Source organism: Bubalus kerabau, chromosome 11 (assembly GCF_029407905.1).
Source record: "Bubalus kerabau isolate K-KA32 ecotype Philippines breed swamp buffalo chromosome 11, PCC_UOA_SB_1v2, whole genome shotgun sequence".
NCBI classification, from domain to species: Eukaryota; Metazoa; Chordata; class Mammalia; order Artiodactyla; family Bovidae; genus Bubalus; species Bubalus kerabau.
The window spans coordinates 53,294,003-53,306,913 of record NC_073634.1 but is presented as its reverse complement, the minus strand read 5'-3'; the positions used below and the strand labels follow the sequence as shown (position 1 = coordinate 53,306,913).

General features: G+C 42.6%; 1 protein-coding gene across 1 annotated transcript in view; it reads right to left on the bottom strand.

Moving 5' to 3' along the window:
• The window catches only part of SUCLG1 (succinate-CoA ligase GDP/ADP-forming subunit alpha), a 36,366-nt gene extending 30,419 nt beyond the window's left edge, over nucleotides 1-5,947 (bottom strand). Inside the window, exon 1 of the mRNA XM_055540373.1 lies at nucleotides 5,791-5,947. Coding sequence (XP_055396348.1) covers nucleotides 5,791-5,887 — 97 coding nt within the window. The 5' untranslated portion in view covers nucleotides 5,888-5,947. The remainder of the gene's footprint in view (nucleotides 1-5,790) is intronic.
• Nucleotides 5,948-12,911: the final 6,964 nt, after the last annotated feature.

The following is a 12,911-nucleotide window of genomic DNA, read 5'->3' as shown; positions in this document are numbered from 1 at the left end:
AGGAGGGGACGAGAGCCCAACAGAAAAATGGACAAAGGTCATAAACAAGAAACACAACTGGTGACAGACAAATCATAAAGCAACCTATGAGAAGATAATGACCCAACTAATATTATGGAAGTGAGTATTTTTAATTAAATATTAGGGCAGCAGGAAGGCCTGAAGTCGGCCACCAGGCAGAATTTCCCAGTGGTGAAGGCCTTGGGACATCTCCAGGAAATGTGGTGGAGTCACCTTCTCTCCAGGTTCTCAGAAATGGGCCAACCTAACCTTAGGACTGCCTCCCAGAGCAGCTTAAAGCACAGCCAGGAATCAGACAGGCCTGGGCTTGAATTTATGGCCTGCCGCTCACCAACTTGGTGACCTGAGGCAGGTCTTTTGATCTCCCCTGGCCTCAGTCTTCCCTTCTGTAAGTGGAACAACAGCTGTTCACGAGGCTGTGATGCTGATGGGAGATGACGCCTATAAACTGGGTACTGAAGTGCCTGGGCCTCCCTAAACTGGGTTCACATCCTACATGAGCACAAAGGCCAATCATTTCCTAAAAAGAGAGAGCATACAATTCATATTTTAAAATCAAATAAGTCAGAAAGGTTTTACATTCTCATGCATAACCTATATATGCTTATGGTAAATATACTAATCCATGTCTACATAAAACACTCAGTAGGCAGACATGTACTAGTAAATTTCTACCATCTGAAATATTTTTAAAGATGCAGCCGTACTGTAAAAAGGGGGATAACATTACACACCTCACAGGCAACATGAGAATTAGATGAGATAATAACATAGAGAGGACTTCCCTGGTGGCTCAGACAGTCAAGTGTCTGTCTACAATGTGGGAGACCTGGGTTCGATTCCTGGGTCGGGAAGATCCCCTGGAGAAGGAAATGGCAACCCACTCCAGTACTCTTGCCTAGAAAATCCCATGGACAGAGAAGCCTGGTGCAGGCTACAGTCCATGGGGTCACAAAGAGTCGGACACGACTGAGTGACTTAATTTTCTTTACTTTTCTAACATAGAGAGCATGCAGCATAATAATTAGGGTAGAGAAAGTGTGATTTCACTACTAGCTATTTATCACTGACATAGAATGAAAAGACTAGACTGAGATATTCATTGTGCCAGGCTCTCTCCCAGACACTAGAGATTCTGGGGTAACAAGATAGACTGAGGCCCACATGAAGCTTCCTGAGATATAAACATTAAACAAAGAAACACAAAACCCCAACAGTGCCAACTGTAATAAAGGCTATGAACAAAAGAGACGAAGTAATCTGAAAAAAATGTGTATCAGCCAGCCACATGCGAGTCCTCTCCCCCCCAGAATGACCACACCATCCACAAGATGGCTGCAGTGTGGATGCAAGTGTGGCCAAAAGCAGCTGCCACATGGGACTAAGACCACGGATGGTGCTATGTGACCAGTACTGTGCTCCTAACCAGTAGCCTGAGACTATTCATGAAAATACTCCCACTCCAGCTGCTCTCTCAAACTATGCTCTTGTTGCTTGTTCATTTATTCAGGTATGTATTCCTGATTTTAACAAATGTATAGTTACTAATCATATGTATTATGCATCTATAATATGCAGACTATTGGGGTCCTTACCTATAGGGCCTTAAAGTATAGCAGAGTAGCTCAGCAGCCACTTACTTCTAAACCCCAATCTACTATTCAGATGTGAAATTATATATTCATTTAGTACACACTTACAGATAAAGTATAATGGGCTCTAAGTACTATATTTCATCAAATCTAAAACACTACCAATTTTAAGAAGCGCTATTAAGAACTAAGGTGAAGAAAATGCTGCCAATTTACTGTAAGATACCATCAATTATAAGACATCCCAATTTTAGGAGTGTTATTAATATAATATTAAAAAATGTGGGTTATGGCAACAAAATGCCTGCCTTTGGTGAAATTATATTCTTCCCCTATATTTGGAGAAATTACTTTTAATATCCCCAACTAAGTTTTTATGGAAAAACAAGTTTGAGGTCAGGTAATCAAGTCACCTTCTCATGGCTACATTGGTACATTTAGATCAAGGCCATTTTGTATTTCTGAAATAAAGATTTGGTTCTTAGATGCAATGGCAACAGGTTCTAGTTATCAGAAACACTACTGTTGAGGGTCCCCTTTTCCAAACTACACTTCTAAATATCTTCCCAATTCCCGAAACAGGACTGTACAACTTGGCAAACACATGGAAAAGGCAGATGACACCTCTGGGTAGAGTAGTAACCTTCTCAACAAACCAGTGAGGTTGCCAAAGAAAAAGAAAAATCAGAACTTCAAAAAGGAGGCTCAATGTATCATCCAGCATGCATGTAGTAGAAAGGATGCTGCAGTCAGAAGACCTGAGCTCCAGTACCCATTCTGATACTGATGAGGAAACATTTGGGATTTATTTCCATATTTGCCAAACAAAGGAATGGGACCAATTTGGCTGTACGGTTCACTTTCTGGCATCAAAATGCCTTACTTCTAAAGTTAAAAAATACTGGCTCTTGAACAGACATTTTTCCAAAGAATATATACAGATGGCCAACAGGTAACGTGAAGAGGTGTTCAACATCACTAATTGTCTGGGAAACACACAAATCAAAACCATAGTGAGATTTCACCTCACCCTGTTACAGTGGCTATCACCAAAAAAGACAAAAAACAGTAAGTACTGATGAGAATCTGGAGAAAGGGAACCCTTGTGTGCCTGTCCTAGGAAGGTTATTGGTGCAGACACTATGGAAAACACAATTGAGGCTCCTTAAAATATTAGAAACAGAACTGTCATATGACCCAGCAATTCCACTTCCAAGTATTTACCTGAAGGAAACGAAAACCACTAAACTGAAAGGAAGCCCCATGTTCACCGCAGTACTGTTTACAATTATGTTTACAATTAAATACAAGATATGGGAACAACCTAAGTGTCCATCGACAGAAGAGTGGATAAAGAAAACGTGGTCTATATGTTAATATGCACACAGACACACAATATGTAATATTATTCAGCCATAAAAAAGAAAATCTTGCCATTTGTGACAACACACGTGGACCTGGGGGGCATTACACAAAGTAAAATAAGTCAGACAGAGAACGACAAATACCAGATGATCTCACTTATATGTGGAATCTTAAAAAAAAAAAAAAACAGAGACACAAAACCTGAGTTCACAGGTAAACAGACTGGTGGTTGCCAGAGTTGGAAGGTGAAAGGGCAAGTGAGGAAAGGAGGTCGAAAGACACAAATTTCCACTTATAAAATAAGTCATGAGTATGTAATGTACAGCTTGGTGACTACAGTTGATAATACTATATTGCACATTTGAAAGTAGCTAAAAAGTTCTCATCACAAGAAACAAAAATGGGAAATTATGCATGGTGATAGACACATATCACAGTAGACAGACATCACAACATATACAAATATCAAAATATTAGGTTGTATACCTAAAACTAACATAATGTTTTGTGTTGATTATACCACAATAAAGATAAAAAATACTAGCTCTTGTTCCCTATTTACTTCTCAAAGACCCAACTTACAGGAACTACTGGCTTGTGTTTAAAACAATTCTGCACTACCTTATACTTCTTGAAAGCTTTCACTATTTCAATTTCAAAGGTGCTAATAAAATCCTTAAGCATTCTCATCGGAGAAATCCTTCTTATTTTTCATTTTATTTTCTCTCCCCACTTCAATTGAGTTCTTTCTCTCTCTTCCTAAGGACTGTTCTTTTGGCTCAAGAATTTCTAAATATTCTAGGCTGCCCTCAACAGGTCTCTCAGAGGCATCGACAAGCGTTTGGAGTTTTTTCCTAATTCAAATCAACACTGCAACACTTATGACCTTCAGCACAAAGCGTGCATTAAAACTTAAGATAATAAAGGGGACAAAACTCCACAGTAACTCTAGTTCTCCTACTAACCTCAGAGCCTAAATAATTTGTGACTGTCTTTAAAAAAAGTCTGCAAGGTGCTACTGTTGTGGCTGTGAATTTTCTAGTGAGAGTGGAAATGGGCTTAGGAATGTGATATGAGAAAAGATGTGGGAGATTCAGAGGTTCTTAAACATCAATGCTGTTATTTGTAACCTCTCTAATATAAAAGATACCTTGGTTTAGATCTCAGACCTTTAGTGACAAGGTAATCACATGACTAGGATAATTCCAGGCCACGCCACCAACAGAAAGCTAAACTAGATGACCTCTTAAGGCCTCAGGATCCCGAAGTCTAGGAATAAAGAATAAAGAAGCTCAAGCTCTGTGAGAACAGGATCGTTAAGTTTCGCTAAGGGTGGATTCAAGATCTTAATCTTTGAGACACTTTCTTCTATAGACTCTGCTCCTAAGACAGCAAACCTATCCGAGGCAAGGATTTTTCAGAAACTCAGAAAAGCAAGAAAGACATGGGTATAACTAATTCCTTTTTTCTTTCTGCCTAAAACATCCTTGATTATCCTTTTAATTAGGTAATAAAAGTCTCCAGAAAACTCTTGCAAAGAAACCCAACTTCTTCCTACTTGCCAAAGTTTGTCCTCAGGTGATCTGGTAGCTAAGGGTAGCAACAGAGTGTACAGTCATTGTTGTACACTTTTAAAATATAATTTGCTCAAGACATGAATCATCTCATCCAATATTCAGTGCCAGCAACACAACTAGCAGCAAAGCAGAAAAAAGGGAGGTAGAAAAAAACTAACTTTGGTTGAGTACCTATTTCACCCAAGGTACTTTACATAAATTGTTCCCTTTATTCTGCATGGTGAATCCTGGACTTCATCATTTTTAGGATGCACTTTTTTTTTTTTTCAATTTTTCTTTTTTACATTTCTTAAATCAGGATGAGACAACTAATGGTGTGTCACAATTTAAATTAGCAATCATTTCCCACTGTTAGTGGCAGACAAAACAGCAGTACATCTTACAAGTGACAGTGTTTCAGACTGATTAAAATATGGTAATGATTTCATGGAATGTGAACAGAAATTGAGACACAGATTTAAAAACACCCCCCAGAGTTATTACCTAAACTGTACAGAACCAGGCAGACTTCAAACTCTGATGTGGCTGATTCCAAAGTCTTTTCCTACACAACCTACCTAACACAGAGACTTTGAACATAGCAAGAATTTTCAACAGTCAGCGTTACTAGTAACCTTGGGTGTTAAGTTTTCAGGAACTGAAGAATTCAAACTGCCTGGTGCAGACACTACAAGTAAGGTGGTTAAGGTCCTAGCCAACACTAAGCTTGTAGTTTTCTGGGCTGTGCTGACTCTAAATGCATCCTCCTGCAGATTCACCTTACAATCTAAGGAAAGGACAATTTAAAAGTATAGGACCGTCCCGTACAAGGCTCAGCTTGACCCTCCAATTTCCTACCGATTTCCTGCCCGTACTTCTCAACCCACTCACCCTCCCAGAGACTTCATCCTGGGCCACGTCACTTCTAACTTTCCTAAAGAACCTGTCCAGATGCCGCCCCCATCCCCCACTCATCACCGGAGGATCAAAGGCGTGGAAGATCCAGACACCGCGTCTGCAGGTCTCCCAGACCCGAATCCTGGCTGAGCCGCTCTACTTCCCCACTCGCCGGCAGCCCAACAGGTCCCCGCCCCACATAAAGAGTAAAGCTTCCTCCGTCCCCGGGGGTCCCAAGTTTGGGCCCTCCCCCGAGATCCCGCCCCTGAGGGCCCAGCCGCGGCCTGGACCGGGGCGCCGGGCCAGGTGAGGCCGGGAACTCGCGGAGTCTTGGAGGACAGAGTCCCGGCCGGACTCACAGAGGAAGGCGCGGGACAGGAGGCGGGCGGCTGCGAGGCCGCTGCTGCCAGAGGCCATGGTCGCAGCGGCACGGGCAGCGGCGACGGCTGCGGTCATCCGCCAATGACACTCCCAGGCCCCCGGGGAACCTGGCGGGGGCCGAGGCGCGAGGAGGAAACAGGTGGCCAGAGCGTTTGCCGGTATGAATTTCCCTCCACAGAGGCCTCTTCACCCAACATTGGTCCTCGCAAGTAGAGAAGAAAAGGGCTTCTTAACGGAAAAGTGGCCAATAACTTGGCTTTTCCCCGGAAACGTGGCTTTGGCCCGACAATAATTACAACTGGCAGCTCAGGGGACACCCCACCGATGCCGGTCGGCGCGGGGCATTGTGGGAAATGTAGTTCAATGGCCGCAATTTATGGGAAGTTTGGGTGGGGGCCTGCGGAAAGGAAAGCGAAAGAGAAAAGGGGGAGTTAAAGCCACCGGCACGGTGTCAAAAGGAGTGAGGAAACAGTGAAGCGAGCTGCAAAGAGCAATGCAGAACCTTTCAAGGCCCTTCCAAGGCCAAGGTGCAGACTTCCTTCATTTCCCCATCTACCATATGGAGAAGGTGATACCCTTGCAAGGACCATCGATGAATCTGAACTCGTGCAGTGAAGACGAGGATGTGACGAGAAAGACCAAACGCTACCTTCCTGGCACCTAACTTCTTGGAATATGAAGCTTTTGGTTGAACAGGCTATTATGAAGCCTATAGAGTGCCTCTCCTGAAGATCGCGGAGGACTGAAGTTAAAGATCAAATGAGTGTTAGTCACTCAGTGACTCAGTCGTGTTCGACTCTTTAGGACCCCATGGACTGTAGCCCACCAGGCTCCCCAACCCATGGGATTCTCCAGGCAAGAATACTGGAATGGGTAGCCATTTCCTTCTCCAGCGGATCTTCCCGACCCAGGGATCAAACCCAGGTCTCCGGCGTTGCAGGCACATTCTTTACCATCTGAGCCATTCAGTTCAGTTCAGTCACTCAGTCGTGTTCGACTCTTTGCGACCCCATGAGTCGCAGCACGCCAGGCCTCCCTGTCCATCACCAACTCCCAGAGTTCACCCAAACTTAAGCCCATCGAGTAGGTGATGCCATCTAGCCATCTCATCCTCTGTCATCCCCTTCTCCTCCTGCCCCCAATCCCTCCCAGCATCAAAATCTTTTCCAATGAGCCAACTCTTCGCATGAGGTGGCCAAAGTATTGGAGTTCAGCTTTAGCATCAGTCCTTCCAATGAACACCCAGGACTGGTCTCCTTTAGGATGGGCTGGTTGGATCTCCTTGCAGTCCAAGGAATTCTCAAGAGTCTTCTCCAGCACCACAGCTCAAAAGCATCAATCCTTCGGCACTCAGCTTTCTTCACAGTCCAACTCTCACATCCATACATGACCATTGGAAAAACCATAGCCTTGACCTGATGGACCTTTGTTGACAAAGTAATATCTATGCTTTTTAATATGCTATCTAGGTTGGTCATAACTTTCCTTCCAAGGAGTATGCGTCTTTTAATTTCATGGCTGCAATCACCATCTGCAGTGATTTTGGAGCCCAAAAAATAAAGTCTGACACTGTTTCCACTGTTCCCCATTTTTTGCCATTAAGTGATGGGACCAGATGCCATGATCTTAGTTTTCTGAATCTTGAGCTTTAAGCCAACTTTTTCACTCTCCACTTTCACTTTCCTCAAGAGGCTCTTTAGTTCCTTTTCACTTTCTGCAATAAGGGTAGTGTCATCTGCATATGTGAGGTTATTGATATTTCTCCTGGCAATCTTGATTCCAGCTTGTGCTTCGTCCAGCCCAGCGTTTCTCATGATGTACTCTGCGTATAAGTTAAATAAGCAGGGTGACAATATACAGCCTTGATGTACTCCTTTTCCTATTTGGAACCAGTCTGTTGCTCCATGTCCAGTTCTAACTGTTGCTTCCTGACCTGCATATAGGTTTCTCAAGAGGCAGGTCAGGTGGTCTGGTATTCCCATCTCTTTCAGAATTTTCCACAGTTTATTGTGATCCGCATAGTCAAAGGCTTTGACATAGTCAATAAAGCAGAAATAGATGTTTTCTGGAACTCTTGCTTTTTTGATGATCCAGCAGATATTGGCAATTTGATCTCTGGTTCCTCTGCCTTTCCTAAAACCAGCTTGAACATCTGGAAGTTCACGGTTCACGTATTGCTGAAGCCTGGCTTGGAGAATTTTGAGCATTACTTTATTAGCGTGTGAGATGAGTGCAATTGTGCAGTAGTTTGAGCATTCTTTGGCATTGCCTTTCTTGGGATCTGAGCCATTAGGGAAGCTCTAGATCAAATGAGACCACACCTTGTTTGAACAAAGCATTCACTCCTCTGTAAGAGCTTTAGAAGGGACCTCCTAGAGTCTTAGAGTCAAAAGGTTAGCAAGAAATAAAGTAACCCACCTCCCTGCCTTTGACCTTGATCATTAGTCCTCATCTTTATCATCAATGAAATTATAACCCTAACTTACTTAAGTAATCATCATAGTTTACACAGAGATACGTATAAAGTAGGAGTGGGATTACCCATGGAGATCGCCCAGTATTTGCTCTGTGACCCAGATATTGCAAGTCCCTGCTTGGATTTGACAGAATCCAAAATTCCTCCCTCATCTAATGGATCATGTCTTTGCTATCATTTAAATATTACCAGTGGTTTCCAGATAGGTCCAGAATACTCATTTTAAAGAGCAAAGTTTTACATGATAATACTTATATTTTTGTTTCATTTAATTACTAAAATGAATGATGATGAAATATATAACTTTGGTATGATTTTAATGAATTTTCATCTCCACAAAGAAAGGGTTTTTTTGTTTTGTTTTGTTTTTTGAAACTGATGTCTCTCCAGCACCTAGAACAATGCCTGGCACAAAGAGAGAACTCATTATTTACTGACTTAACATGTAAGAGAAATACCATTTACATTGTTTATTGAGTTCACCCACAGTGGTTAATGTTCCTAAAGATATTTCAACCCCTCCTAATAACTACACCACCACCTCAAGTCCACAGCTCGTTAATGAGAGGCTACTGCACTAGACATGATCTATACCATTTATCTTTGTATGCAGATTGATTTTGGAGTCAGACAGATCTGGATTCCAACTCTGCCACTGACTATATGACCTCTGGGTCTAAGGTTTTCTCACCAAGAAGGGGATGAAACTCCCTAACTCATCATAGGGTTTTGATCAGTTAATGTATTAGTATGTAAAGTTTTTAATACCTTGTAAACCTTCAATAAATGGTAGTTATTAAAAATAGGAGCTTTCTTCTTCACGTGGTAGGATGATATTATGAGATTTTTACTAATATTAGTAACTGGATGTGGAACAGGACATTTCCATTTGGCAACAAGTCATAAGTACCTCCACATTCTAAGGAGGGGAGCCTAGAGGCTACCTCTCTCCCGACTTCAGTAAGAGGTGGCCAAACTTGTCTTTGGATTTTCACTGTCACTGTCCAGAAGCTCCAATAAGCAAAAGACAGGAATTCATTCAGTGAGGGAATTCTTCTGAGTCATGAGTTGTCAGTTTGATGTGTGTTTTGTTTTGTTTTGTTTTGTTTTTCCCACTCCCAGACAAATTAGTGGGAGAGGGCTCCTAACAAGCAAACTGACAAAAATATGACATTAAATCCAAGGCAGAAATTCATGCGCCCTTCACAGTGCCTGAAAGTAGATCTGGTCAAAAAATACTCAGGAAAACTTGAGTTGTTTGAGACTAACCTAGAGACTAATGTCTGCTTCCTGATTGGATAATTCCAGACAGGGGGCCATCTGGAGCAGCCCTCATTGGCAGGCAGGGAAGTATTTGATGCGGCAAAATGCATAATAGTCCCATCGGTGAAATGGACGTTGAGAAAGAAAGCTGAGCTTCCCTCTAAGAGGATCTACTGGAACAAAGAACCTTAGGATAAAAGACCATGGAAGACCCCCCTCTCCTCACCCCCAGGAGCAAGATGGGGCAGAGGGAGTTATCGGAGTTCAGCCAAAGAGCGTAAAACTCCCATCAGGATGCTGTCCAGATGGAATTCCCTAGTCAGGAAAGGAGGAGAGGAGCTACTGAAAAATCTACAAAGAGCCAGAAACCTAGAGCATGTGGACCATCAGGAGAGAACCACAAACACCACATTCAAAGAGATTTTATCCAAACTACGCCCCACTCCTGCAGGCCAAGAGCAAGGGAGTGAAGTGGGGAGGAGTAAATAGAGAAGAAAAGAGACCTTACTCCATCTAGCTGCAGATTGGGGGTCCATAGTTCATGCCAAACCTGGAAGGGGGAGGAAGCTTTGAACTAGGCATACAATTGAAGTTTTAAATTGGATCTAATGGGACATTATTATTCATTTTAAAAATAGGTTATTTATCCCCATGGGTCAAAATTCAAAAAGTATAAAAAATTTGTATAGTGAGAAAACTTCCTTCCACCTGTCTTTCTACCACCTATTTCTTATAACTTCACATGGCAGAAAGAGGGTGAGAGAGCTCTCTGGGGTCCCCACTATGAAGGCACAAACTCCATTTAAGAAGGTATCACCCTCATGACCTAATTACCTCCCAAAAGTCCCACCTCCTAAAACATCACATTGGAGTTTGGGGTTTCAACATACAAATTTGAGGGAGATTAAAACATTCAGAGCATTCTATCTAAGCCCAGTTTTGCCCACTTCTTTCTGGGAAAAAAATCACCTTTTAAAGGGAAAAATAGCTGCCTTATCCTTTGTAATAAAAGTACACTTAGAGAGAACTGTGTTGTAAACAAGAGAGGCTAGGTCTTGGGGCTGGTGAGACAGCCTTAACCCTCAGTAGGTATCATTAATCCCTTCAGAAAACGATGTTGAGAATTGGAGCTTGTATTCTTGGCCTTGTTTATGGGAGATGGTATGACACAAATCAGAAACACTTAACCTCAGAATAGCTTCAGCTTTTGGAAAATTGGGAGAAGGGCTGGGGATTATTTTTATCTCAAGTACAGCTACAGAGGCAGAATACACAGTGCAATTTTGAGAAAGAACCAGCTTAACATCATTGACTGATGTGAGCAGAGGCAGGCTCTTTCCCTCTCCCATTACAGGAACTGGCACTGCTAGCTTAGCTACCTTTGCCTAAGAATGAGGACAAAGGACTTTCTGACTTAAAGAGCCTTTCTCAAAGCCTGTTACACTTCTTTGGGTTATAGCACCTCTGAAGGAGAGGTTTCATCTGCACTGTACCCTTACAGAAATGTCAAGAGCTTTGATCTTTCTTTTGGAAGAAATGGCTTCCAAATATAATTTCTTTCCGCCATACTTGAGCCCTATTGCAAATTTGGTCCCCTAGGAAGGAAACTTTGAATATCCCGTCCAAGAATACTCTAGGGACCAACTCTTGCTGAAGGGAAGAGAGCAAGACCAGGCAGAGAGAAATAGGTCCAGCTGCAGTGCAGGCCCAATGCCAATCTTGGCCAGTGCCCATAAGAATTGCCCTGAACCAGGCAATATGCTGATGACGAAGCTGAGGCTCCAATATTTTGGCCACTTGATGCAAAGAGTGGACTTACTGGAAAAGACCATGATGCTGGAAAAGACTGAGGGCAGGAGGAGAAGGGGACGACAGAGGATGAAATGGTTGGATGGCATCTCTGACTCAATGGACATGAGTTTGAGCAAACTCTGGGAGATAGTGAAGGACAGGGAATCCTGGCATACTGCAGTTCAAGGGGTTGCAGAGTCAGACACAACTTAGCGACTAAACAACAACAAGGCAATATGGGTCATCAGCATGTGTGAGCAGCCCTGGGAGGGGCATGATAATGGATCCATGAAATTCCTGAAAGTGTGGTGGTGGCTGGGGAGATAACTGAAGATTCTCTGCCAACAGTGGTCCCCAGTAGAAAGGCAGCATATCCGTCAGTGTAGGCTCAAATGGGAGACCCATCAGAGTATCAACCAGGTGTCCCTTTCAGGAGAAAACCTGTTGGGAAATCGAGAACCCTTAGCAAAGCCATGAAGAAGACAGCTAGGTTTGGGTGTCACTCCTTTGCCTACTCTGTGACCTCATCCTTCTGAAGTCCAAGTCCTTTCCTTTCTCAAGGTAATCAGTGCTTTCCCATGATGTCCAGTTGGACCAGTCCAGGGTTGGACCAGTCATTCTCTCACTAAGTTTCTCATTACCTTGACAAATGGAACAATGCTATTGGCCCAGTTTAATAGATGGTCCCTCCCAAATTACGCATTCATATATCAACAGTGATTGCCAACATCTTCACAAATAAGTGATTCATGTTGAGAATTTCTGGAATTAGAGCCAGGAGAGCTGCTTTTGCACCTCCTCTCTGATCCTTCTAGGATAATTTTCCTTCTTCATCAAATACAGCTTTAAAAGTTTTCTGTCTTTCTCTCTCTTTTTCTGTGTGTGTGTATGTATGTATTCATATATCTATATATATATGTGTGTGTGTATCTCAAAAACAACAGAATGATCTCTGTTTGTTTTGAAGGCAAACTATTCAATATCACAGTAATCCAAGTCTATGCCCCAACCAGTAATGCTGAAGAAGCTGAAGTCGAACAGTTCTATGAAGACCTACAAGACCTTTTAGAACTAACACCGAAAAAAAATGTCCTTTTCATTATAGGGGACTGGAATGCAAAAGTAGGAAGTCAAGAAACACCTGGGGTAACAGGCAAATTTGGCCTTGGAATACGGAATGAAGCAGGGCAAAGGCTAACAGAGTTTTGCCAAGAGAACGCACTGGTCGTAGCAAACACCCTCTTCCAACAACACAAGAGAAGACTCTACACATGGACATCACCAGATGGTTAACACTGAAATCAGATTGATTATATTCTTTGCAGCCAAAGATGGAGAACCTCTATACAGTCAGCAAAAACAAGACCAGGAGCTGACTGTGGCTCAGATCATGAACTCCTTATTGCCAAATTCAGACTGAAATTGAAGAAAGTAGGGAAAACCACTAGACCATTCAAGTATGACCTAAATCAAATCCCTTATGATTATACAGTGGAAGTGAGAAATATATTTAAGGGACTAGATCTGATAGACAGAGTGCCTGATGAACTATGGACGAAGGTTCGTGAC